General features: G+C 40.1%; 3 protein-coding genes across 7 annotated transcripts; all 3 read right to left on the bottom strand.

Annotated features, from left to right (window-relative positions):
* Positions 1-282: 282 nt before the first annotated feature.
* Positions 283-13,326, bottom strand: LOC310991755 (long-chain-fatty-acid--CoA ligase ACSBG2-like). 3 transcript variants are annotated; one of them, XM_083979661.1, is made up of 15 exons: positions 12,970-13,326; positions 11,245-11,319; positions 10,902-11,131; positions 9,635-9,918; positions 8,084-8,172; positions 7,037-7,157; positions 6,820-6,900; positions 6,495-6,644; positions 5,528-5,695; positions 5,248-5,429; positions 4,250-4,483; positions 3,662-3,879; positions 2,658-2,797; positions 2,308-2,551; positions 283-692 (listed from the first exon to the last, which is right to left on the bottom strand). In XM_083979661.1, exons 2-15 carry the CDS (start codon positions 11,307-11,309, stop codon positions 601-603), a joined length of 2,298 nt encoding a protein of 765 aa, XP_083835787.1. In that variant the 5' UTR covers positions 11,310-11,319; positions 12,970-13,326; the 3' UTR covers positions 283-600. The 3 variants fall into 3 exon arrangements, with proteins under 3 accessions (XP_083835787.1, XP_083835786.1, XP_083835788.1); XM_083979660.1 differs by lacking the exon at positions 12,970-13,326 and adding an exon at positions 12,363-12,896; XM_083979662.1 differs by lacking the exons at positions 283-692; positions 2,308-2,551; positions 2,658-2,797; positions 12,970-13,326 and adding exons at positions 3,094-3,128; positions 12,363-12,911.
* Positions 13,327-14,668: 1,342 nt separating this feature from the next.
* On the bottom strand, positions 14,669-18,550 carry hint2 (histidine triad nucleotide binding protein 2). 3 transcript variants are annotated; one of them, XM_083978424.1, is made up of 5 exons: positions 18,405-18,550; positions 17,347-17,484; positions 16,355-16,459; positions 15,136-15,208; positions 14,669-15,021 (listed from the first exon to the last, which is right to left on the bottom strand). In XM_083978424.1, the coding sequence occupies exons 1-5, from the start codon at positions 18,492-18,494 to the stop codon at positions 14,930-14,932; spliced, it is 498 nt and encodes a 165-aa protein (XP_083834550.1). In that variant the 5' UTR covers positions 18,495-18,550; the 3' UTR covers positions 14,669-14,929. The 3 variants fall into 3 exon arrangements, with proteins under 3 accessions (XP_083834550.1, XP_083834549.1, XP_083834551.1); XM_083978423.1 differs by having other exon boundaries at positions 18,252-18,544; XM_083978425.1 differs by having other exon boundaries at positions 18,235-18,543.
* A 1,197-nt stretch (positions 18,551-19,747) lies between these two features.
* On the bottom strand, positions 19,748-26,947 carry mfsd10 (major facilitator superfamily domain containing 10). The gene is made up of 13 exons (XM_083978869.1): positions 26,853-26,947; positions 25,593-25,775; positions 24,479-24,575; positions 24,205-24,308; positions 23,862-24,020; positions 23,543-23,734; positions 22,300-22,402; positions 22,068-22,179; positions 21,868-21,976; positions 21,686-21,776; positions 20,810-20,857; positions 20,616-20,705; positions 19,748-20,524 (listed from the first exon to the last, which is right to left on the bottom strand). The coding sequence occupies exons 2-13, from the start codon at positions 25,740-25,742 to the stop codon at positions 20,421-20,423; spliced, it is 1,359 nt and encodes a 452-aa protein (XP_083834995.1). The 5' UTR covers positions 25,743-25,775; positions 26,853-26,947; the 3' UTR covers positions 19,748-20,420.
* Positions 26,948-27,662: the final 715 nt, after the last annotated feature.

Below are 27,662 nucleotides of genomic sequence, written 5' to 3' on the forward strand. Positions count from 1 at the left end.
TGCTGTTGTCAAAAAAATAATTAAATACATAAGGTCATGATCACTCAGGAGAATTTCATGTTTCAGGGCCACAGTGAGTACAATGTCCTTCACAAAACAAACAAAACAAAAAAAACATACAAATGTAAAAGTTTATTTCTGTAAATGATGACGACACCATCCAGTGTTCCCCGTCCTGTGTGTGTGTGTGTGTGTGTGTGTGTGTGTGTGTGTGTGTGTGTGTGTGTGTGTGTGTGTGTGTGTGTGTGTGTGTGTGTCAGACACTAAATGGCGAGATTTGGCTCTGATTTAGATGTTTTATTTACAAAAAAAAGTGCACATCTGCAGTGGAACTGTATTTACATTCAACAGCTTAAATATCAATTTGGAACAGACACCAAAGAGTCAGCTTGTGGAAAACTCGGCGTATCAATACATAGCAGCACAAACCTCTATCTCATTAAATACAACACAATCATCAAGACCATTAAATTATAAACCTCTTGTGCACTTTTTAACTCTTCGGGTGAAAAGGGGGTCCAACACCAAAACGTCTGGACACAACCACAGTGTTCATAAACAAGTTTCTCACGAGTGTTTCCCTGGTTTTGTCGTCTCGTTCTACTGTTTGTCCGCCGTCAGTCCGTAGATCTCGTCTATTGTCTCCTGGTACATCTTCACAACAATGGGCCTCCTCAGCTTCATGGTGGGTCCTGCACAGATGTGAGAGAAAAAGCAGGTTAGGACCGATCTAAATCTGCAAAAAAACGCTAACCCTCAAACAATGGCAAACATTTGATCTGCTGCAGGTTTAAAAATGTTGTCAGAGATACAGAGATTTGAATCATTAACTAACAAACAAACAAACAAACAAAAACTCCACAGGAATGTCGCGTGGCGTGAGTCACGGTCACAAGTTGTAAGTGTGATTACAACTTGACCTTAAGAGTTGATGAGACTATATGCCATGTTAAAAAGCGACAATCTGTCCTGCAGCAGAAGGTTTCTGAGCTTATTTATCACTTTCTGTTGTTCATCTGATTTTCTGCTTAAAGGGACAACAAGGAGTTTTGGAAAAGCGAAGCGTTTTCACACTACATTTATGAGCCTCCGCGCGCACCGTAAAATTATTTGTGTTTTCATTCATCAATAATTAAAGTCAGAGGTTCAAAGAGGTTCACATACCGTCGTAGTTCCGACCATAAACGGCGATTCGGCTGCGTTATTCTCATGACTAGTTGCGAAACCTAAAGTAAGGAAACCTGGTCGGCTCGCCCAGCATTTCCACCACCACTAATAATAACAAAATAACGATAGCGACAAAACGATATATTTATCGAAAATGGGCCCATTAACAAGTGTGGGTAGCGGAGATTCATCCACATTAACGTGAGACTGTTTTATAACCAAATAGAAACTCCTCGTTGTCCCTTTAAAGCAGAAGTAAGCGATCCGGTCGTTTTGGCTAACTTCTTGTCAGCCGATGGAGTTAACCCCCTCGTCCCTACGTCACCACATTCACGCGCATCCCTTGGCTGCACACACAGAGAGGACCGCCCCTTTATGCCGTTCTCTCTTCTCATTGGATAAAGGTTGTAGGATACAAGGAAAGTTTTCTCCTCGGCTTACAGCAGAGCAGAGTGACTGACAGACCCGTGTTTCAGACCAAACACTCTATATAAGTGATTGCTGTCGGAAGATATAACTATTTAAGACTTATATTAACACAAACATTTCGCTTACTTCTGCTTTAAGTTAGACTGATGTTATTTCATATTTTTCTTTATCAATTCATTTTTCTCATCAATTATTCTGTTTGTGTTTTGTAACACTTCGCCACACGCCTCACAGCGAGAGGTTAAGAAAGTTCTAGGTTCAAACATACCCTCCCTAACCTTTCTGTGCTCGATTTAAGTCACAAGGTTTTATGTATTCATGAAGCTCTTCTTGGCCTTTCCCGTCCTATATTACTAAACTGTTTTCTTTTAATGTGGGATCTTATCAGACACTCAGCTGATCGGATCACTCTGCAGGCGCCAGGTTTTTTTTTTTACTGACCCTGAAAGATACAGTTTCTCTTTCTTTTTGCACCTGCAACATTGAACATCTGAAAATATGAAAATAATAATCTAAAAGTTTATTGATTTCATCTTTAGGACATTTAAATCTTTAACACTTTACCTCCATATGTTCCTATTTTAGTTGATCTGTATTGACCTGTTTTAATTATTGTTATGTTTTTTTTATGTTTTTTGCTGCTTTTACTGTTGTTTTATTTCTTGAATTTGTTAAAAAAAAAAGGAAGTAAAACAAAACATCTTCACTCACCCAGCTCTCCTCCACCAATGGAGAAGTCTTTCTCCACCAGGACCCACTTCTGGACCTTCTGTGCGTTGGACGTTGCTTTGGCGTTGACGCGTTCGATGCCCTCCTGAATGGCGTTGTAGATCGCTGGCTCTTTACTGGCTATGATCTCTGAAACCTTGGTCGCCGTGACGCTGTGCTGCATGCAGAAGTCCAACGCCTCGGGGCTCAGCTCGTCCGTGGGGTCGCCGTTGTCATCGACGACGCACTGTGGAAAACGGGAGAAAAGACGGGTCGTTATTATGTTTTATTTATTTATTAATTTATGAATTCTGTGGCCGTGTTTTGCAACTTTGGAACAGAAGTGCGGTTACTTTGAGGGTGATCATCATGGAGAGGAACTTGAGCCTGTCTCCGAGCAGCATGACGTTGCTGATGATTGGCACCTCGGCCTTCAGGGCGTCCTCGATGGGCACAGGAGGGATGTTTTCGCCACCGGCGGTGATGATCAGCTCTGTGCAAAAAACAGACACAAGGGTCAGGTTGTATTTTATGCACAAATTCATTCTTTGTGAGCACACGTAGCAGTAGAAAATGTTTGTTTTCAGTAAGTGAGAACACCTAAGTCCTAAAACAAAAATATTCACTACAAATACATCTAAAAAGACAAAAAAGAAAAAGTGAAAACACACAAATATAACAAGTTAGAGCAAGTTTTTGAAGGCTTTTCAAGAGGAAAAGTTAATTTCTTTATCATGTGCCATTTCCTAATTTAAGTCATGAGTTGATGATGTAACTCCAGATGTCAAATAAATGTACAGTGAATCACGCGGTGATGATCAGCTCTGTGCAAAAACAGACACAGGTTCAACTGTGTGTTGTTTTCTTGTCTTTTATACAGAAATTAATTCCTTATGAGCACATGTAACAGTAGAAAATATTAGTTTCTAAAAATATTCACTACTAATAATCTAAAAAAAAAAAATGAAAAATGAAAAACACACAAATGAAAGAAGTTAAAGAAAAATTTGATCATGTAACATGCTTTTCAAGAGGAAAAGTTAACGTTTTCATCATGTGCCATTTCCTAATTGTGAGAAAAGTGAGATGATGATGTAATTCCAGCTGTGAAATGGATGTAGTGGAGTAAAAAGTACAATATTTCTCTCCGATATAGAGTGGGGTTGAAGTATGAAATTGCATTAAACGGTACAAAGAATACAATATAAATGCATTAAGCTCATTTCTACCAATGAGTTGTAAGTTTCAAGGAAGGTCGTGACAAATCCATGCTTCCAACACATACACAGTAACCGTTCAAAATAAATCTTGTGGCCCAAACTGAGACCATGCAGAGGTGTTTTTAAACGCAGCTTACCTTTGATCCTTCCTGTGATGTACAGGAACTCCTTCTGGTCGTTTCTCCCCAGGTCTCCGGAGTGCAGCCAGCCGTCCTGGTCCAGAGCCTCTGTTGTTTTGTCGGGCATGTTCAGGTAGCCCATGAAGACGTTACGACCCCAGAAACAGATCTCTCCGCTCCCCTCCGCGTCTGGATTTTCCAGCTTCGTCTTGCAGCCTGGCATCACCTTCCCGCAGCTGGAGAGACGATTACGACGTCAACAATAACAAAAAAGATGAGCTACAACTGCATGTCTTCTTCGAGGTTTAACAATCTCTAGGTTATAAAGCCATAACCTAGAGATTATGGCTTTATAACTAGAAAAACATTTTATATACTAAATAAACCAGTGGTTCCCAACATTATTAGCTTGTGCCTCTCTGAAAACAATGTCAAAACTAGCTTTAATGTCAATGGCTTTAAAAAAAATGGTGTAAAAATAAGGTTACAGCACTCTAAAAAACTAAAAAAAATCTGATTTAAAATTGGTTTTAAATATAAAAAAAAAAAGTTCAATAATCACACATGAACTACAGTTGACATGTCCCATAATGCTTTGCTGCTGACCTTGAGATGTGGTAGCTTCTGTTAACGGAGACCGTGTGCGGGCCGGAGCTCTCGCTCATGCCGTACAGCTCCATCAGCGGCATGTTCAGGCTCATGAAGTACTCCAGAGTCTCCTTGGTGATGGGGGCGGCGCCCGTGAAGCAGATCTTACAGCGGTCCAGCCCCAGAGCGCCGCGCACCTTCTTGAAGACCAGATTGTTGGCGAGCATGAAACCCCACGGCACCGCATTCTCCCTGTAACCCAGAAGTCGAGGTTAGAGTCACATCTGTATTATGTGGTCGGGTAAATGTGTAGTATCGCCAAAGACGGTTTAGACACCAAGACCCCCCCATGATGAGTCAGCTTCAGAGTTGTTTTAGAGGTAAATACAGAGACTGCTTGCCGGAAAAACTGCCCCCGACGGGGCTGTTTTGCATGAATTTACCTCTAAAACAACTCTGTCTTGTAACGTTCTGTTATTATCTCATAGCGTGGTGAATGTGCAGGTCACAACTTGTCCAACAAAGCGTTTTGAAGTTGTTGGATTGTGTATTTGATGAGTTTGATGAGGGAAACCAAGAAATCCCATTAGCCTCCGTAGCGTAGCTCTGAGCAGCTCACGGCTCTGCTCCGCCGTTCTAAAAATAGCTTGCACCGACAATTAAAGGTAGCAAACCTACTGCTATGACTATAGGGATTATGGCAATGGGCCAATTTGCCAAAATGTTGAACTACCCCTTTAAATAATTTTTGTCATGCTAAATATGACTGTTAGCTGTGTAATATAAAAAATATAAATATCACACTTTCATCTAATAATAAATTTTATAAATCGACACACACATTCACAGCACGAGGTGAGGGGACGGGTGACCACGCCCACTTAGGAAACAGGAAGTGTAACCATTTCATATCATCGGAGCCGCCTCTCATGGGGTATCTTGGTATATAAAGTATCTTTGGTATCGCATCTCGTCACTGAGTACAGACGGATGTTTGGAAGCTGCTGCCATCTCACCCGTTCATGACGCTGTAGTTGTACTGCAGGCCGATGGACTTGGCCCAGTCCGCCACCCTCTTCCTCATCGGGGACGACTTGGCACCGATCGCTTTCATCTTCTCCTGCATCTTCTCCCACACTCGCGGGACCCCCAGGAAGTAGGTGGGCCGGACGTCTCTCAGCGTGTTTACTAAGGAGCCCTGGTGGTGAACCAAAGAAGAGGAGGTTGTAGTGAAGACAGGAAAACCTTCGTCATGTTGTTACATGTTTGTGTAAACAGTGGATGTTTTTTTTTTACCTTGAGGGCATCTGGCTCTGCAAAGTAGATGGTGGCGGCGAAAGTCATCCCGATCCACATGTCAAACATCTGGGCTGCGATGTGGCTGAGCGGGAGGTAACTGACCACCGCCTCCGAGGCGTAGGTGTAATCCACCAGGCTCGCTGCCGTGTGTGCCGTCCATGTCAGCTGCACATTGACAAGTTGGGGAGGAGTCAGTTTCTTCAATTTTCATATTGTGTCACACACGCGTGTATAAGAACGGGCAGAAAACGCTGTCAGAGCTTATGAAACTGTAAAAATTGATCTGGATGGCTTTGCTGTTTGTGTTAACAAAGCTCGTTTCATTTTATTTTGAGCCAAAATAAAAAAGAATCTATAAAAGTTTATACAAATAATTTGTGTTTGGAGAGTAAATATAGATTATAACTTCAACAAAAACACAGATTGATATAATTTCATCTAAAAGATTTTTGGCAAAACAGGATCCAGGCTTAACATAAATATTACATTATTCTTATATCAACTCCCTATTTATATCTATGTTACTCCCAACAGGGCTTAGGCATGTACAGACCCTATAAAACTACATGTGTAAATCAGCACCAGCTGACTTATAATTTATTTATGAGCCTACTTTGTTTTACTTCAATCACAATCTCTTTATCATTATTATCATTCATATCCTGTCTGATCAAAATAAAAGTTTTATGAAACAAAGAAATAAGCTGAAATTATTAATTTAATTGATTGACAGCTAAATATAATATAGGCAAATCTTTAAACACTCAGATAATTCAATGAATTTGAAGATGTCATCTTAGGCTTTGAGACAATTTCCTGTTTTGTTTTTTTAAAATAAACAAAATGATTTTACAGATGCAGCAGAATTTAGTTGAAAACATTTAAAATCAGTTCAGTTGGAGTGAAAGCAACAGAAGTTAAGACGAGTAAAAAAAAAAAAAAGCCTCTTGTGGATAAAACTCACATTGTCGTGGCTCAACATGACTCCTTTGGGGTTGCCTGTGGTTCCAGAGGTGTAGATGAGAGTGCAGCACTCGTTGGCGCGGAGACTGTCGATGACGGCGTTCAGCTCCTCGTCGGACACGGCCTCTCCCAGCTTCATGAACTCTGCCCACTGCAGGAACAAAAACGCAGCTGTGAGGCTCAGTCACATTTATCTATTTGCAGATTCTTATTATACACAGTAAGAGAGATGATGATTTAGCTTTAAAATTAAAAAAAAAAAAAATCAATAGAGCAATACATCGGATGATTTGAATGTGACTAATCTATTTGCTGATTAAACGTACTGTGTAGAGGAACCGTGCTTTCTGCTGCAGCTCGCCTTTGTACTGGACAATGGCTTTCAGATGAGGTAGGTGATCTTTAACCTGTTGGGAAAGATAAATTGTACATGTGAGGATAGATTCTTTAAAAAAAAAAATGTATTTCCTCCTTCTGTCTTTGCAAAAAGTCACTACAAGGACAGTCAGTACGAGCCGATGCTGTAATAATTACGCTGCTGACCTGCAGGATTTTCTCGAGCTGTTTCTGGTTCTCCACGACCAGGACGTTGGCCTCGCAGTTGGCGGCCACATACTGACAAGCTTCTGCGGAATTGGTTGTGTAAATCCCAGTCGCCAGACCCCTGTGTCACAAACCAGAATAAAACGCTCAGTTGAATTCATGCATTTACGCTGATGAGCTACTGTACATTTTGCACATTTGTCCACCGTCTCAAATAACAAACTGGCTAATGATTACAACCTATTTCTTTCCGTTTCAAGATTAGATTAACCAGCAGAGCCTGAAATAAAAACACCACTTCCTCAACAGAGTTCCTGCAGGGTTCACAAAGTTAAATTTAAGACTTTTTAAACACACAGATAATCTATTTTATCACCCAATTTTACAGTCAAACCATCCAAAGTGAAATTAGAGTATGATATAACCTGGGATCCTTTATTGTTATATGATTTTTCCAATACAAAATGCCCAACAACATATTAGAATAATCCCCATTTCATATTATTGACCAGTCTCCTTCAGCAAAATCCAATTGTTGTCTCTCAGTATTTACTACAATAAGATCTCATAACAGCCTGTAATCACATACAGAAACATTTCTACTGCCTACAGCTGGGAAATGAAATGACTGAGGCAAATCCACTGCTCTTTATGACTAGCCAACACCTACACATAGAAGATCCAGTACTGCCCTGGCCAAAGTCAAAGTTACATAACAATCAATTCATACACAAATGTAAAAGCTTACACATTTTAAAACCACTTGAATAAACACACTGAATAAACCTCATCTAGAACAACAACTTCATGATATTAACATATAAAAACAGCAGAAGCCAGAGGAGATCGCAGAGTTTCTGCATTAACAATTCAGACTGATGCAGGTGTTTTCAAGTTTTGGTTCAGTGGATCAACAGGTGAGGGCAGAGACACAGAGACAGACTCTGAGATAAGAAGCATGGACGAAGATAATTGTGCAGCGTCAGGTGAAACTATGTCGGGGCAGGTAAAAAAAAAAAAGTATGACTTCTTCAAATATGATCTTACCCAGCGAGAATGCAGCCGACGTCCGAGATGAACCACTCGGGGGAGTTGAATCCTAAAATCCCAACACCATGGAAACGCTCCAGCCCCAACTAAAAAAAAAAAGAGAGAGGAGGAAAGATGTTTCATTTTTTTTAAAGAACATGTATCTTTAATGAAACAGTGGCACAGTGCCTCCTTTTGACCTACATCTCCCTTCACTCCAGCTTATGAGACATGAACATGGCCATGAAACAGGAGACGTAAGTAACTCAAGTTGTGAATTTCACACGCCCAAGTGTTGGTTTTCAGCGCCCGTTCTCACACCAGAAGAGATCATAGTGTAAATTCTTCTGTTCTTCTGTTTACAAAAAACAGCAGGGGTCTGTCTCACCTGTGCACCTTAAAATATGGCTCATGTAGAAAATAAAGGTTTATAAAAGTAAACAGAGTTGCAGGTTTCTGTTTATTTGCTATTCGTTTTTGTCATTTGTCATTGTCATCAGGGATGGTGTTAGTGGATGTAATTATTTTTTTCTTACTTTATGTAAAAAACAAAAAAAGGAAACATACTGGTAACTGTCGACTGTTAATTTCTATGTTAATTGGTTGGTTTTCCAATAGACATATTTGAAACAATAAAAGTAAACAGATACATGTGTCTGGCACCACTTGGGTTTTGGTTTCAGTGGGGTGTTCACAATGTAGTGGAGCACTCAGACCTTGTAAAACTTGAATCACATATTTCAGGCACTTAAATGTAAATGTAGAGGACATACAGTATAGAACAACATTACAATGATTGTAATTATAGAAACGTGATCTCAGTTTCAAAAGGTCATTCATCTGCTGTGCATAACTGGTTGGTTTACCATGACCTAAACAATAGGTGAAGTGCATCAAAGTCAACAATGAGCAATGAGAGAAGAGAGGACATTAGTGTCACTGTGTTGCTCACTATTGTCCTAGATCTTGATAAAGTTTAAGCGCAGTTGCTTGAAATTGCCTCAGTTTGAACTGTGTTGCTTAAGATAAATGGATTTGTCTCCAACTACATTGCAACACAACTGCATGTTAACTGAAAGTTGAATCAGAGTTCGACTTCATCTTTCCACAGAAGTTCAGATTCAAATGCTTAAATTTACTTTTGCTTGGAACTGAAAATATTTTGAAGCTTCAATATATATTTTGAAGAGGTTTTTCAAGTGTTTAATTCAGTCAAATGTTCAAGAAAAGTGAACGAGAATTGATGTTGTATTAAATCTTTCATTGTCCACATTAAGGTTTATAATTAGCATAGTTCACTTTAAATCAATCTTCAAATGTTGTTTTATTTTTCTCTGTCTCTTTAGTTACTGCATCTCTGCATTTTTACTGCAGTAGTTGGTGTGAAAATGTTACAGTTTCTACTTTTTAATTGAGAAATTATCCTGAATTAAGGCTTAACACAGTGTTTCAATCCAACTAAATGTGCAGGAGTTTAGAAAACAAAGGTAAAAAATGTCACTGGACGAACTAGTACTTCCTCATAACCAAACAGCGGTGCAATGATGAGTTAATTGACAACAAACAAACCTTGAGGAAACTTTTAGCAGCTGCCCGACACTGCTCGTAGTACTGCCTCCAAGTCAGCGTCTCCCACTGGCCGTCTTTCTTGGACACCAGAGCTGGGACGTCCGGGTAGCTGTCCACCGTCTGCAGCATCATCTGATGCACGGTCATGGGCGTCTCCGAGGCCTGGCCCGAGCCCTCCACCCGCAGCCTCACCGCCTGGTCGCTGCCGCTGCTCCATAGCTGGTCGGCCGGGGTCAGAGTCGTGGCCACATTGGCCGTGGACAGAGGAACTGCCTTTGGCTCTTCTGCATTGGGGCAACAAGGGCAGTTGCATTTACCCGCCATGATGATGATGAGTGAAAAAGCGTGATTCACACACACACAGAGAGAGAGGGAGAGAGAGAGAGACGATCACACCGACACCGAGACACTGCGAGTCAAGTGTGCTGCTCTGACTGCAGGAGAGGAGCCTGATGGTTAGTTAACGAGAGGACTGCAGACACCTGTGAGTGCGTGAACACCTGCTGTCATAGCAGCATGGTCTGCAGAGAGGAGGGGGAGGGGGAGGAGGAGGAGGAGGAGGAGGAGGCTCCTGTTACCTGAGACAAAACAGGAAGCTGAGGAATGTCGACACCCACCCACCAATCAGGTTTGGTTAGAGGAAGTGTCATGTTTTAAATGTAAAGTATTAAGCTACTGGATTTAATGCAGGAAGAATACAGAAGAAATAATTATTACTCTCACTGATTCACAAATATTCCCTCCTGTTACTTTCTTTTTATTCTTTTTTAATTGTTGTATTTATGCCCTTTTCTTTTCCTGCCCCTCTCTCCGTCTTCTTATTCCAGAGTCTCAACAAAATTTGATGATGGTAGCTATGATCTATTCTATCACTCTTTCTTCTTATTCTGGATTTTAGTGAACTACTGCAAAATCTATTTTAATTCATCAGTTTCAGACTGAACTTCCTCATGCAGGTTCACACCACATCACTGAGCAATTTATGTCTTGTTGCAGCACCTTTCACCTCAGGAGCATTGCTCTCTCACTGAGGCATGTGGCTGTGAAAATTTGACCTTAAGTGTTTTCAAAAAAAGAAAACACGTTTCTGTCAACAGGTGCTTCAACGCTCTGCAAATGACTTTCGTCTTGGGTGCATCCTCCAATACGATAAATCACTACGTCTAAAAAAAAAAACTCCCACAGATGTCATTCTTCAAATAGCACAGTTTTCTTCTTCCTCTTCCTCTGTTTGTGTGTTTCCCATTCATCACTCTCTGACTCTTACCCAGTGAAAGTTTCTCCACAGCCTCCACCAGCTGAGGAGATGTGGCAGGTTCGGCCGGAGCCTCACAGCAGCCGGAGGGTTGAGTCTCCTCCTGGATCTCCGAGGCCGATGGTGCACTGAGCTCAACTGCTGCTGCTGTAGCTGTGGCCTCTCCGTTAGACATAGGAGGAGTGGAGTGGATGTCTAAGTTGGTGGGGTCTGACAGAGTCTGTGCCTTTTGGGAAGGGATGCTGTGGAAAGCCGTTCAGATGTTATGAATGAGAATTGATTCATAAAAAAAAGAGCATAAAACATCACTTTTAGATACATTAAAGACATTGTTTCTAGTTCTTATTGTCCGTACCTCTCAGTGTTAGTGTCCATGACTGCGACTCCGTTGCTCTTAGCTGAATCTCCTTTAACGCTCATCTTGCGTTTTCTATAATTAGAGAAACACTGTCTTCAGTGGACATGAATTAAATCAGCATTAAAACACTTGCAGACGTCCTCCGCACAGATTAAGAACATCAATTATGAAACAGCGTCGCTCGGCCTATTTATACCTAGACTTGACACTGGTCATTTCACAGTCGTTGCAACAGGTCAGAAGAGCCAATGACCAGCAGTGCTAGTCATCACGTAGAGCAGTGGTCTCAATGTTGAAACTGTGAGGGCCGTGCCAGATGGCATTGGGACATCGGCGTGCACTCGTGATACTCACCTTTGATCCAAATAATCACACGTTGAAACTGAATCTGCAGCATCTCTGACACTGACACTACTTCATTACAACTTTTTAATAACGACAGCTGAAAACCTATTTATCCAACTTGACTAGTTCATATTTCACTTTTCTCACTGGTCTCTGGTTTTGTTTGCATTTATATATTTTATCATCAGTTGTTTTTCTGCTTTAATTTTCATTGTAAAGTACTTTCAGCTACAACTCCGGTAAGTATGAAACATGCTACATAAAGTAGTTTGTTTATTATCATCATAATCAAATAAGATTAACAGGATTTAAAACATTAAATAAAATGTAAATATCATCAACTCAACTATTATTCTCTGTGTCTCCATGGAGGCAGTGAAATAATGCCATCTAGTGTGTTTATTCTGCAACAGTAGAAACAATCTGCTCCACACACGTTCTCAGATGTCAAGACGTAATCAGTCAGTCGGAACAAATTAGTGACATATTCACTGACTGACATGAATGCAAAAGCTACATTTGTAATAATAAGATCAGATAAGATCAAGATCAGTCAACCAGGCAGAATCTCAAGAGTGACCTCTGGTTTTTAAGATAACTTTGGTCAAGATTTCAGTGGAGCAAAGTTCACACGCCTTACAAAACTACAGTGTGGCAATAACGAAGAGGCAGCAGCAAAGTCTTTGCTCTGGATTAGGCAATTAGCTTAATTAAGTTGCACAGAGAGCAGATCTCAGTTTCCTTATGAGCTAAGATGATTTGTACATTACCCAGAATGGAGATGTCGAAAGAAGGCGTGCATTGTGATGAAGGCAGCGAGCAACAAAAAGAAGAGAAAGACAAGTCCTACAGTCCCATAGGAGAGAGTGAAAATCCAGCCGGCGTACTGTAGTTACTAGTTACAGATGTTTAGTCTCAGAAAACAGAGATGAGCTCCAGGTGAAGAGAAGTCATGTTTGCAGCGGTTTGTTTAGCTTTTTAACTCGAGCCAATCAAAAGACGGCGTCTCTGTTGACCAAACAACAGAAGCTGAGGAGCCTGCCCATATCAAATGGTGGCTACGCTCGTCCCTCAGTCATGTGTTTGTCTCAAATATATTTACCATAAAGTACATCCCCCCAGGGGGGCTTCTGAGTTCAGTTTGCTTCTGTCAATATTGCAAAGACTGTGTGATGGTCTTCGTCATTCAGTGTTTAACTCTAAAATTAAACTGTGAAATTCAGTTTTGCAGCACAAAGAGTTTCTATGTGTAAGTTAATGTGGAAATTTCCCCCAGAAGACAGCACATTCATGCCCTGTAGCACTTTTTGTGACAACACACAACACATCATTTACACCCTTCAACATCAGAAAGCATGTGTTAAAAAGAAAGCCTACCTTGTGCAGCAGCAACAGAGCTGAATGGCATCAAGTTGAAGGCAGCAGGCAGGTTTCAGGACAGGGTTGGATCAACCTTTGCTCGTCGCAGGTGCTCGACTGTTACCCCCCCTGGAGGAAACCTCAGCCTATAGAGGGGTGGTGGGGGGAGCGGTTGGGAAAGGGCACGCGCTCACGCCTCGTCCAGACTTGCACAATCGATCCTCTGAACACCTGCCGTGTCGAACCAGTTAAAGATCCACCAACAAACTTGACCAAAGGTTACGTCTCTTCAAGGTGAACGGGACCTGACCCACTGGCAGTCTGCAGCTGGTGCAGTCCGGCTTTGTTTATATTAAATATAGAAACACGGCGACAGCTGTTGGCACTGGCAACCGATGGTGCCACTGCAGGCGCATTTAACACTCAAGTTCAAGCGTCCCCTGTAAAACAATACTTTTAGTGGGCGTGTGTGTGTGTGTCGTATTGAGACGTTTAGTATCCCAAATTGACTTGTGAAGATGGCCATTATCTGATAGGCATGACGCGGCCTGTCAGAGGAAATAATGATAAAACTAGATAAGTTCTCCTCTGGTTTATGAGCATACACAAGACTTTGACCCATAAAACAGTTATTCAATAGTTGAACAAAACTTGTGCAACTTTTTCCAACCAGACTGTCACATTTGGGGGAAAATACATTAAAATATTACACCTATTTTTCTGAAAAACCTCTAAAGGATTTCAATTTTACACCTGTTTTTGTTATTGGTATGAAATGGAAACTAATGGGGGGTAATAAGTTTTATTTAGCTGGTGCAGTTAAAAGTCAATTTGTCTTAAAAAATCATTAATCCAGGCCTTTTTTTCCCCTTTCCTCTTGACCTGTGTGTGTGTGTATCTCAGAGCTGCGTTTAAGAAAGTGGACACTGTTTAGCAAGTAAATATAGAGGAAAGTTCAGCCCCGCCGTTCTCAAATGACTCGCAGTAACCTCGGCTCGCGGGCACCAAGGTCACTGAATCATACCACCCAGTCACACCACTATCTCGCCCCCTTCTCCCACCCTCCCCGATAAATATCTGGGCACATGCCGTCTGTGGGGGGTGGTCAATGATTAGCAGCAGAACGACTCATCAGTGCCAGCAGCTCTACACTTTTAGCGTGGTGTTGCTTGCATTAGTGTTGCTTGTTCCCAGTGGGTCTCACCTTTGGATGAGGCACCACTTGTTAAGAAATTATAGGCCGCAATCAATAGATGAGTTAATGGTTAATAAATAAATGTTGTTTTATTTCATCTGTTGTAAGACACGCGGCTTCTTTTAACTTTTTGTTGCTGTCAGTGTCCTATGTATTTCCAGCTCAAGCTTGCACTTTCTTTGTTCAGCTACAGTACTTTACCAGTTTTGTGCAGAAATCCGTCAAATTGTTATTTCTAATCTATTTTTATGTTCAATATTGCTGCCATTTTTTACCCCCCGTATTTTTTATTTTTTACTTTATCATTGTGTGTTACAAAAAACTTGTAAAACTATGATTGCTTTGTTAGTAACATGTATTTTATCCAATGTGTACCTTCCTACCTTAAAAATAAAAACTTTTCTAATATTACTATTACTCAAATGTATAGATCAGCTATAATCCATTAATATGTCATAATGTATCTGAAGTGGATTAAAAGGTGTTAGTAGTTTTGAAGAACTGATTTGAATTTCCAGCTACCTCGTTGGAAATAGTGTCTTTATTTGCATTATTTGCATTTTTACAATTACAAATAGTTTGTTTTTTCACATTTGTTAAAATCTATATATTTACATTTCATATTTCGTGTGTTGAAGACGGTTGACAATACAAACTTTTGAATGAACTCCACCCATCATATTGTATATCGCCCATGGGACTAACAACACATGAAAGTAGCTCAGCTGACACACACATGAACATACACAAACACATACACACAAACATACACATGCGACACCATTATCCTGGGGGCCAAGTCATCTGTCTCCCTCCCAGGACGTGGATGTGAAGGTGGTAAACTGACTGAGCGCCGTGTTTCCCATCGTTGATCACTGTGGAGAGCAGAAACAATCCCAAAAATTCAATGTGGAAGTAAATAAACAGCTTATATTTTCACATTAATGACTGAAGGTGTGTTATTGTACGTCAGCTACACAACAACTTACCCACTCTGTATCCTTCAACTAGAGATTCTTGCGCTGCCACTTTTTTAGCCACAACCAACAAATGTCCTAAGAGCTGGAAGTTGGGAAAACAAAGAGATCAATTATATTGTTTTATTGGATGTGTGCAGATTACGTTGTTAATCATTACTCAGTGATGGGTGAGCTGCAGACTGGAGGAAATTTTGGAAAATCGACCTGTAATCTTTTCTTTTTTGTGTGATTCAACCTAGAAAAAGCACATTCTTAATGTTTATTTGGATAGTTGATATGGTGTTAGACACCTTGGTTAATCGCCTCTATCTATTAAGTACAGTAGATATCTTTACTATCCCAAGGACTCTTATTTCTTATCTTATCTGGATTAAAAATATTCTTTCCACTGAAGATTTTTAGTATCAATAAACACTTTTCATGTAGACGATGAGATGGTTTAGCAGAATCTTTAAGAGTTAGTAAATTAATATGTTAGATAAATATGTCAGATATGTAGCAAAAGCTTTTAATCAACAATTTTTCAGTTAATTCTGTAAAAGCAACCAAACAAAAACATGGTTAGCTCCAAAAGTAATAATACATGAGGGGCTACTACTCCTCAGCTTGGTGTGAATCTGTCCTGAAGCCAGAACAAAGTGGAAGTGCCAGTAAAATACGGTACATTTATACATGCAACAGCTGGTCCTGTGTTTGAACTTGGGGGGAGGCTTTGGGGGGGTTGCTGTGCTGTGCGGATTACAGTATTTGTTTGAATGTTTTAACACCACTCCCAAAGTCTACAGATATGCAACTTAGATAAACAAAAAAAAAAACACATGGGCACACATCACTGTGCGGCCTGAAGCGTATTGACGTCCTGTTTATTTGCATACTTCTGGCCTGGGGATATATTCTTAATGATTAGGGCTGGACCCCTTAGTTTCAATTGCAGACATTTGATGTAGCAGGCATTATATATATTTTAGACTATGATGTACATCCAGTTGCCCCTCCAGGAGAGTGGAGGCAGCAGATTATTGTCCATAGTTTAGGGATGAAATGTACAACAATGATATGTAGTTGCACTGTTTGGCTGCTCACCTACTGTTGGCCAGTGTTTAGAGACATGTAAATGTGGTTGCACCATGATGCCATTGACCATCCCCCATCTCCTCACCCCCACCCCCAGTGTATGTGAGGATGCCATGGGTTCTTGGATGGAGGAGTAATTTGTGGACCTCCTTACCTCAGCATCGTCATCTTTGGCCTCACTTATTCTGGGAATAGGAATCCTTGGAATGACCAGGAAATGGACAGGAGCCTGCGGCGTGATATCCCGGAAAGCCAAACACTGGTCGACACAAGAGATAATGCATATATTTTAGATCTTATATTACGGTAAGATTAAATCCATTTTTAAAGTGAAAAAAGTGAATACAATCAACTCCCAAAGTATGTTTCAAAACCCCAAAGTAGAATATTTCCACCCTCATGTGGAAATGTTTCTACTTGTTTTCATCAAATGTGGCTCTCTATTTTCACTTGTGTCAGCTAAACTCTCCTGCAGGATCTTTGCAGTCATGTGGGGGTCGAGCTTTGCTTCTCTAACCAGCAGAAATTTGGCTGCTGATCTTGTCTAAAGTGCAATTTTAGATTTACTTAGAATCCGTGTTGGAGATACACATCTGTCCCAGTCATAAAAATGTGTGTGTGTAGAGGGGAGGGGCTCAATAAAGATTCGGAAATTGATATAGTATCACCTCATAGATATTGCGTATTTTCTTTCACCCCAATGATTTCCATTTTCTATATTTTGTGGGCACTACTTAAATCCATTATCAGGCTTTCAGTCTTATTTAGAGGAGCCTATGGCTGTAAAGTCAGACAATTTACAGATGTAGAAATGTCAGCTCCTAAAGACACTACTTGACCTAGTTTACAGAGTTGAATGACAGATTATTGAGCTAAAAGTACTAAAAAATGCAAGGTTTCTTTCCCCATTGTTTCATATTTTTCTATTTTTAAGTGCATGAAATAAAAAGTACAAGAACAATTGAACAAATTAGCATTTTCAATTCCTGTTTGTTGTCTCAAACTTAATATGTTGTGACCCCACTTTAGCACACATTGTGTTGATTTCAACTTTATCAACAAGTCTGTGCTTAACTATCTCCAGGCTCCACGTCAGCAGAGATAAGACATGTTTTTGGGGATCATGTTTCTCTATTGTTTGTTTACCTTCTCGTCCTCATAAATGATATCTGCAGGGATGCTTTTGTCAATCACTTTGGAGAAGATGGTCGGAGCCGGGGAGCCGTACTTCCTGCTGGCCTCCTCTGCCAGCCTCACCTCGTCGCTCTTGGTGCACAGTGGTCTCTGCAGATGGACAACACACATGACATACAACAGCTATACAGTGCATTGCATTCATTCATTCATTCATTCATTCATTCATTCATTCATTCATTCATTCATACCCCTTGAACTTTTCCACATTTTATCACATTACAACCACAAACTGAGATGTATTTCATTGGGACTTTATGTGATACACCAAATGATTTATGGTGTTCAAGATTGGGATGGAAGTTCACCTTACAACAGGACAATGACCCTAAACACACAGCCAGAGCTACAATGGACTGGTTTAGATAAAAGCATATCCATCCCTTACAATGGCCCAGTCAAAGTCCAGACCTAAATCCCGTTGAGAATCTGTGCCAAGACTTGAAAACTGCTGTTCACAGACGCTCTCCATCCAATTATCTGACTCAACTGGAGCTTTTTTTTTCTCTTTTGCAAAGAAAAATGGTTAAAATTTGCAATCTAAAGATGTGCAAAGCTGGTAGAGACATACCCCCAAAAGACTTGCAGCTGTAATCGCAGCCAAAGGTGATTCAACAAAGTATTGACTCAGGGGAGGGGGCTGAATACATAATATGCACGCCACCCTTTTCAGATTTTTTATTTGTAAAAACACATAAAATCACATACAATCCCAATGCAATACATTAAAGTTTGTGGTTGTAACGTGACCAAATGTGGAAAAGTTCAAGGGGTATGAATACTTTTGCAAGGCACTGTTACAGCTGCTGCTGCTAACATGCTATCATAACATGAACGCACCATACAATAAAGCAAACCTCTTGGTGGCGAGGCACTTGTGCAGATTTGCCAGAGCCACCGTCAGAGCTGGTAACACACATGTTGTTGTCCAAATGTGTCGCTTCGGCTGCTACAGGAAATAAAATATTTATGATGATAAGAGCAAAGGTGAATGTTTTTAGAGCAGCTACCTCGGATCGACAGACGAGGTGCAGCCGGTTGAGTTGTGCCGCTCCGCCGGCCCCGACGAACCGTGTCCGCAAAAGCTGACGACAATACATGGCTGGTTAATCTAATATTAAAGTTTTCATTTGTTTAACTTCAATTTAAGTTATAGAAAAGTCTCGTTCACTGGCCAAAACACAAAACTCTGCAGCCGCCAGCCGACGCAGGCAGGCAAGACGCACTACGTTGATGGTGCATTCATGCTTTCACGTCACAGTAGGAATTTTAAAATCCCTCCTAAAAACCAACCTCTTCTCATTGGCTTTTAACACTGCCAAGTTGATTGTTTTTTCTTTTTTTTTTTTTTTTTTTTTTATCATGACGGTTCTTCTTGTAGATTTTATTGTGCCTTTTACTTATTTGCAATTATATTTGTTTGGTGCTATATAAATAAAGCTTGACTTGACTTGACGTACCAACATGTATGAAGTACCGACATCAGTCGAAAAAAACAAAAAAACAAACAAACAAAACCTGTTTTTTCCTAATAGTTGTAAGACATAACTTCAATTATTATTTTTAAATACATTTTGTACGTGACGGTCTGCATTTAAATCGTTGTATCCTCATTATAATTTTTGAACAACTCAAAATTACGACATCTTGTAGTGTCTCCAAAGGGGTCTTTTTTCTTTTTCTTTGCTACAAGGGGACGTTCAAGAGCGTCAACGGTCCACGGCTTGTTAACCCCAGAGCGATAGATATAACATGTTATATCTATCGCTCTGGTTAACCCTAACCACGAATGTTCTGGCATTACGTAAGTAAATTACGTAACATGGCATTAAACTGACATAAATCACAGTATCTACATATCTACAAATAAATAAAATTGTGTTTTTTTTTACTGAATATGACCTCGTGATTTCGTCCAGGAGGGGGCGCTATGACGTCAGCTGATGTTGTGTTTACATTGTGTGTGTGCGCGCGCGGGCCAGAGAGCTCACAGCGTCACAGCGACATCTTCTGCCCTCGCGGCGCTACTAACCCGTTAATATAATACATCGATGTACTAACCTCACAAAAGCCTTCATGATTTTCTTTTTCAGTAATGCTTTGCTAAAATGTCACAATGTTATCTAGCTTGGAAAGAAAGGCAAAGCTCATATAGTGGGAATACTACAGTGATTTAGCTGCTTCACTCCTGTATTTTTGGTTTATTATGAGCATCCTTGGTGAAAATAAATCAAGCCACACATGAAAAAAACATTTTGAGTAAAAAACTTGCATTTGATTTTTTATTAAAAGTTTTAAAAAACTATTTGTAGTATCAAAATCCCATTATTAATGCATCTGCACAAAACAGTATTTTAATGTTGTAGCTGTTGAGGTGGACCTATTCTTACTTATTTGAATATTATGCACTGTAATTTATAAAAAATATATTTTTATTCTACAGCTTGACCAAATAGTTTATGTAGTATCTTTTCAGAACAACCTTTGGCACTAAATACACATAATATGGTGCAAAATGTATGGAGTAAAAAGTGTTAAAAATCATAAACGGAAATACTAAAGTAAAGAACAAGTACCTCAGAGTTGTACTTGAGTAAACATCCCTAAATATTTTCCACCAAGTCCATTAACTTGCAGTGCAGAGAAGCTTTTTGCACAATCTTCAAGTAAGATATGATCCACAAGCACACTAATCATTTGTTCCCCACTCTCTGACCCATGCTGTCCATAATATGCACAGGTTAAAAAAAAAAAAAAAAAAAAAAAAAAAAGGCATTCGGTTATTTATTTCACACTCATACAGTCACTCACTCAATCCCCCTTTGGTTTTTGGCATGTGCATTTTTTGTTCCTTGGCCAGCAGCACAGAAAATATACTGTACATCTTCTCATGGTTGTTGCACATGAAAAGAAGAAATCACTCAGTGGTTGCTTTCCCGGCAGATACATTCATTTAAGCATCAAAATATCAGAATGGTGTCCTCATCAGTCCTTTTAAAGGCTGTTCAAAGTCTTTGCAGCACTGCTCACTCCTCCTTTAGCCTCCTGGCTGTGCTCAAGAGGGTGAGGGGTATGAAGAAAGAGGCCGATGTGGCGAGGAAACAGATCTGCGCTCCAGCTATCCAGTAAACTGAGAAGAAAACACAACAATTAAAACAAGCACATAGTAAATACATTGGATTAAAGATCGTATCGGTCATATTAGGAAAAAGCTTGCTCACTGGAGGAAGATACAACAGGTCCCAGTGCTCTGGCTAAGGCGCCCAGACTACGCAGGATCCCCATCACTGTGCCTTTCTGATTGGCTGAACCTGCAGACAATCAGCAACAGTGCACAGATTTATATCACAATTAAAATGGCTTGTGGGTTAATGAAAATGTTTTTTTTTTTTAGTTAATAATGAATGAGGCTCACCGTGGTCAGAGACCAGCGTTGACAAGCATGGAACCACTATTGCAGCCGCTGTGACAGAAAGGAGAAAATATTATGACTTTAATTAATCCTTTTGATGAATACATATTTCATAATTTCAGAAATATCTTCATTTCTTGCATTGTCTATATGGAAATCAGCCTGTTGCATACCACCTGTGTGATTCACATGTGTGACGGTATGTTGTGTATTTAACCTGAAAGTCTCTTTTGATACATTATTACTACCAAAATAGCAGCATAGACTAGATATAGGAATGTCAAATTAGAAAAGGGAAATTCATTATTCACATAAGTATATTGCAGACGACCTTTGCATAGTATGTGACTATGTCTTGGTTTGGTGCAGCGACAGAAATATTTTTCTGGTGTTCTGATGATGTTAAAATTAATCTCTTCAGAGTTTACTGTACCGCCCTCTATACTGCCCCCTTGTGGGTTAAGTTCAAAAACTTCAGGTTGCCTAGAAAACCTAGGTGGTGCAGCGCGAGTGAGTTATTTTGTCAAGTGCGAGTAAATACATTTCATGCTCTGTTGCGGAAATTGATGTATAAATTAATCTGTCGACTGAATGACACACAACATTCTGTCTTAATGCTGTTGTCCAATCCTGGTCTCAGTGCTGTGAGATACCAGTTAGCCATGTGGAAACACTGGTATGACTGTCTCTTTTAAATTTGTATGTCTGTGTGTTTGTTTGTCTTTTTTAAATGGACCTTGAGTCTAATAATAATAAAAGTCTATCTATTCCGACACAATCGTGTAGCTACATAGTAATGGATTTAACATCTTTTAACATGGCATACAGTATGGTTTATCACTGGTTTCTGAACATAAAGTGAACATGAACACAACTCACCAAAGGAGTATAATGCCAAGCCGGTGTAAAGCATCATTATATTCCACGATAACCCAATGAGAATAAATGCTGGGATTAATGTTATGATTGCCTAAAAAGAATAAAGAATTGAGTTCAGTGTACAAGACAATACAATAGAGTTGTGCTGTAGTGCAGTTGTTCTCATGTAAACAGACTCGTACCAAACGAACAGCCTTGATATGGTGCCCAGGTTTGATTCTGCGAGCATACCCCCCCTGGATCGAGGCCATGATGACGCCAATGAAGAAGAACATCTTTCCCTGCTGCATACTGTTGAGAGAAAAATGCAAAAGCTGCTGTTCGGTTGCATTCAGTACAACTCATGAGTGCACACAGCTTTATCTCTGAGTTTTATTTGTACCTTGTGAACTGGAAGCGCTGGTGAGTCAGAAAACTGAGTGTGAACTCCAGACCAGAGAAGAGGAAGAGGTAGCAGAAATAAACCAGGCCCAACACTTGAAGCTTCTGCATTTCTGTAAAGACATCCCCGCGCCCCATTGTCAGCTTGCCAAAGTTCATTCATGCTTCATAATTGGGTCAAAAGGGTGCAAGCCTCTGCCTCGCACAGGAATCCAGTATGTACGAATACTCACTTTCTTTGGAAGGTGGGTCTTTTGTCCTGGCCACGGCAGAGAAATAGAACAAAGACAACGGGTTCAAGAGGTCTCCGGAGTCCCCGAACTCAGAGGACGAAGCCTGGGATGAAGCAAGAAGAAAAACCAAGAGTCAAAATTAAACTTTATTGACCTACATAGCGTAAAAATGCCTTTGGTTACCTGAAAAATAGACAAACATGTAACATAGGTAGTGTCCCTACAGTACATAAATATTATAACATAACCTATCACCACATACCAATATGGTTTCCACATTATCTTTCTTGCTTTGTCAACTATTAGCCAGTTCATTCCTATTGCTGCAATATGGTGACCAAACCAAGTTCAACTGGTGTGAGCATGAACAGACTGTACTTGATGATTAACAGCTCCATCACCCTTGTCTCCACTGTGAAGCACAATTAACACCATAGTCACAGTATTTAGCACTCTGGAGTTAAGAGCAGCATTTCCTTTCTCAGCTTCAACACAACAAGACGGTGTTTGGCAATGTGTCCCCTGCTTGCAAAATACATTTTTGAGTTTATGATCTCTGCACAGTGAAAAATATGAATGAATATGCAGATATAATTCATGCCAAAATATGTGTATTCCCCCTCTAAAAAGTTTCCACATCACACTAAAGTTTAATTAGATGGCACAAAGAAACTCTCCCCTTCAGCAGATGGATGTGAAATCAGACCTCTACTGTCAAACTCTGCTGCACATCCATCATTCTGCATCTGTGAGAAGCTCAATCGTCCAAGTTTAGCAACAAAAAACACATTACGTTTGGTTTTGTTATATCGGACCAACTCTTCTTTCCAAGAACTGACTGAAAATGTCCAGTAGATGTGAGGCTACAGCTGTTAGCAGCTGCTCAGCCTAGCTTTACATTAAGACTAGAAACATAGGGACATAATTAGCATGGCTTTATTGTGGGTTTACATTACCCATGTTTTCAATTATGTGTTGGTTTGGAGTAGTGACTTCCATGAAATACTGCACGCTGAGCTTTAGGTGTACTGTCGGGAAGATTTAATACACTTTATTTGCTCTTTCTAGTCTTTATGCTAGGCTAAGCTAGCCTGTTTTTGGCTGTAACTCCTCCTCCTTTAATATCATTCACCTATACCTGGTAACCAACTATAATTCTGCTTATTGCACATAAGTGACTGTTCCTTAAAACTATGTGTGAGTTAGTTCATCAGTTGGCAGTGTGTATGTCTCCGCAGCTGACCTTGACGTCTTTTGTGAGAGTCTCTGGCAGCATGACCCAAATAAAAAGCAAATCAGCAGCACTGAAGGCCAAGGCGAGCAGAGCTGGAGTTTCGTAAAAGACATTTCCCGTTGTTTTGGAGCTGACGGCAAAGTAGGCTCCCATCAGAGGCCCCACGGTGAAGCCCAAGGAGAAGGCGATGCCGATCATTGCCTGGTCAGAGGAGAAGAAGATAACAACAAAGGGCATGAGCAGTATTGTTTTCACAACCATGCAATGTGAAGGTCGGAGTCACAGTGTCCTGATAGATTAAAAAACAGCCACAAATGTCTGTGCCTACCATTCCTCGATTTCGGACTTTTGGGCATGGCATGTCGGCTACGATGGCGGTGCAGAGGCTGACGTTGCCCTTACAAATGCCCCCAATTATCCGAAACAAAAGGAACATGGTGAAGCTCCGGGAAACTGCCCACACGGCGTAGGAGGACAACAGCCCTAACTGGAACAACAAGGCACCCAATTAGATCAGAATGGCGTGGCTGTTATGTCTTTTCCACAAACTGTGTAATGATATTATATCACTGTTCCTTCTGAAAGGATTCAAATTTATATTCTTAAATCTATAGAAATATATAATACACATTACACAATATACTATCAACATGTTTATAAATGATACTCACTGTGGTAAGGATGAGTAGGGGCCGTCTGCCATACTTGTCTGACAGAGCACCAGTTACAGGTGATGAAAGGAACTGCAGCAGCGAAAACAGTGACCCGATCAGACCTGAGGGGGGGAATTAAGGAGCTCACGTATTAAACCAGCGACCTGGAATGAACCCCATCTTTGCATGATTGCAATTCTATTTTTACTTGATCGCAAAGTCGTGAAAAGCAGGGCTATATACAGTATAACGAGTTGCCCAGAATGCGAAACCAATCAAATATGTACTGTACCTCCAAACAGGACGCTGTTGTATTTCTTTTCCATGGGAATCCCAACGGCCTCCCGGAACCAGTCCACGATACTCTGCAGAGACTGATATGCAGCATCCTATCCAGAAGGAGAAATAAAATAAAAAAAAACACCAAAAATTATAACATCACACACAGGGACAATATGAACAACACCAAGAAAGAGGTCAACTCAGCATGAGTCAGCTTCGGCAGCAGATTCCCCCAACACAGCCCACTGCTGCTAATCTAATCACTCATTACGTTCTTTTATGAAATAGATGACTTGCACAAAGGCCTCTTTGTTAGAAGGAGGAGCATCACATTCTGCACGTTGTCTCTCCTGCAGATCTGAGTCAAAATCACTTTGCAGCTGAGGTTTAACACCAGTTTCAACCCCAGCCGGGCACAGGTGTTCCTGTTACTGCAACATTTCCATCACAGGCTAGATACACAGCTCAGTCTACAATGAGGTCGCACAGTTCATACAATCATGATACATTTAGGATCTTATAATTGTGGGTGAGCTGCCATTGTGTTTTGTTTACACGCTCTACATATTATTCTTTGTTATGTCTGTCCTGACAAGTACATTCATTTAAAAGTGCATTTTAAGTCATTATACTGATGTAATAGCATAACCAGAATAAAGTGTGTCCAAGCAAATTTCTGTCAGTACGATAAATAGTAATACATAGTAATGTTGTGACAGTTTTTATTAATTAAATTCAACCTTTATTCCCACATCAGTTTCCATAATTACAAATATACATAGTTATTGCACATTGTTAGTTCTTCTATGTACTTTTCATTAATATTTTTTCCTTCTCTTTTTCACTTCCCTCTGCACTGAGCACTTGTATGTATTTTTGTATTCTGTACATGTATTTCCTCTGTATTTGGTTTTATGTAAAGCGTCTTTGAGAGCTGTAAAAGAGCGGTATAAATAAAATGTATTATTATTATTATTATTACAGCCTACCCATGACACGATGCATATGTTTAGTGATGTTGCCATTCAATAAGATTATGTATTTTTCTATGTTAAATTTATCATGAAATTCTACTGACGACACTTAATGTAATTTCTTTAACAGCAAAACAAACAATGACTCACCCCTGTTTGTGCATAATGGTCCAAGATGGACGGCAGCAGAGGTAGAATCAGTGTGAATCCCAGCAGGTCCAGCAGCAGGATGATGAACACAATTTTGATGACCTTGGAGGACGAGCCGCCATCCTCTGCAGATTTGTTTACATCTGACATTCCTCCAGCTGAATCTCCCAGTTTCTTCTGATCCTGTTCAGGAGTGAAACACAAACAGCTCCTGTTAAGAAGAGCAGCACTGCCACGACACTAAATGTGCTCGGGTAAGTTTACAGTCAAAGTCTCTTTTTATCTGTAGGTACAGGAACAATTAAAGCCTCAAGGAAGTACCACAATTATAAACTTCACTTCACAGGTGTGTAATTTCCTTATCATTTCCTTGAAGGTTTCCTGGAAAGGAATACAGTACATGACTAAATGACTAGGGCAAGGACATGAAAGACCTGCACAAGCAAAATATTAAACCTTTTGTTATGATTACAATAATACTCTTCTGTCTATTTTAATTGTGTGCTGAAAACTGTACTGACGTGCAGCGCTTTTGGAAAATGTACATTACTATCAAACTAAGTTGTTGGCAGTGGTGGAAAATTATATCATTGGAGGTACTTTTTATTCACTACAATTTTCTATTACAGGTTACTTTATACATATCATATCTTATACTTCTTACTCCATTACATTTTTCTGACTGCTGAAGATAGTATTTACCTTTCAGATCAACAGTTACATAGTGTGACAGAATAATAAGTAGTATTGCTGTTCTTGTGTTAACACTTTAGTTGTAATATTCAAATAACATGAAACTGTGAAAACACTGTAGGGTGTAGGCTATTTACCTGTAAGAGAGTACTTTACAAAGTTGTGTTGCTGCTTTTACTGTGCCAAACCTAAACGTTTACTAAGGGCAATATACTACATTCAGTCATTTCCCATTTACTACATCTGCTGAGTGTAGGTGAATGAGGAAGCAGAGGTGTTGCCCAAGGAAGGAGGAAATAATTCCTGCAAATGCCATTGCTGAGAGCAAACTTTAACCTAGTCTGTATTAACTACACAGTAAAATGCATTGACTTACAGTGTGTAACTAAACTGTCTCATTAAAAAAACAAAAAAAACACATACACACACCTACGCACATCTTCTCCAAGTGGTTGCTTTCGCGGATTGTGATATCGATCCATCTGAGACTGACCAGTATTCAGCAGCATCACCTCTTTTCAGACATTTTTTAACAAAGCGATCAGAAGAAGCAGGTTTTTTACTTACTGTATTTCCGCAGACTCGTAACTCGGGACCAGTCTATGCTCAGGACCCACGAATAACACTGACTGGGACAGCTCTACCTCTTTCTCTCTCATCAGTTCATGATTATTAGTCCACACCAGGAAGCGGTGTCCTCTTACACTTGGATGACAAGAAGTGTCGTAACCAAACCGAACGCACACGGACCGAGATGCTGCATTCAAGGGATTCCCCGAAGCTCGTATTTTTGTGTTCTCGATTCGCTGGTCACAGTTCCCCGTCTACTACAGCGAAAACACAACAACCTGGCTTTTTTACACTAGTCAATCTGGACTACCAATTGGACAATGCAGACAACGGCCCCAGAAAGTCACAGTTTTATTTTAATGATCACAAATTTGTGAGGTAAAACTGTACAGATTGCATTTGAATAGCTTTGCTAGCTATAGCTAAACTGGGGATATTATCTTATTAATAAAAATCTGATCACCAGTTCTGTTCCAGACACGCATTTCATTGTTCAAGGGAGGGATTATTAGGCACATGAAATCATAACAATTAATTTAAAAAAAAGAGAGAGAGAAAAAGTGTTGATTCACTCCCTATTCAATAGCTGTGCATGTAAATTTACTTGATCAAAGGCAGCACAGTCTTGGGGTATGTGGGTCAGATGTGGCTAAACCAGGTCTCCACCATGATTAATATTAAAAAAGATACTCAGCATAATAGTGATATCTTATTTGGTCTGTTGTTAGTGGACACACGAGCAAATAAATACACTGGACTACATTACATCAATGGCAGCATGTTCAGGTTGTTTAAACAAATGTAAAT

The sequence above is a fragment of the Trachurus trachurus genome (genome assembly GCF_905171665.1).
Source record: "Trachurus trachurus genome assembly, chromosome: 9".
In the NCBI taxonomy this organism is placed as follows: Eukaryota; Metazoa; Chordata; class Actinopteri; order Carangiformes; family Carangidae; genus Trachurus; species Trachurus trachurus.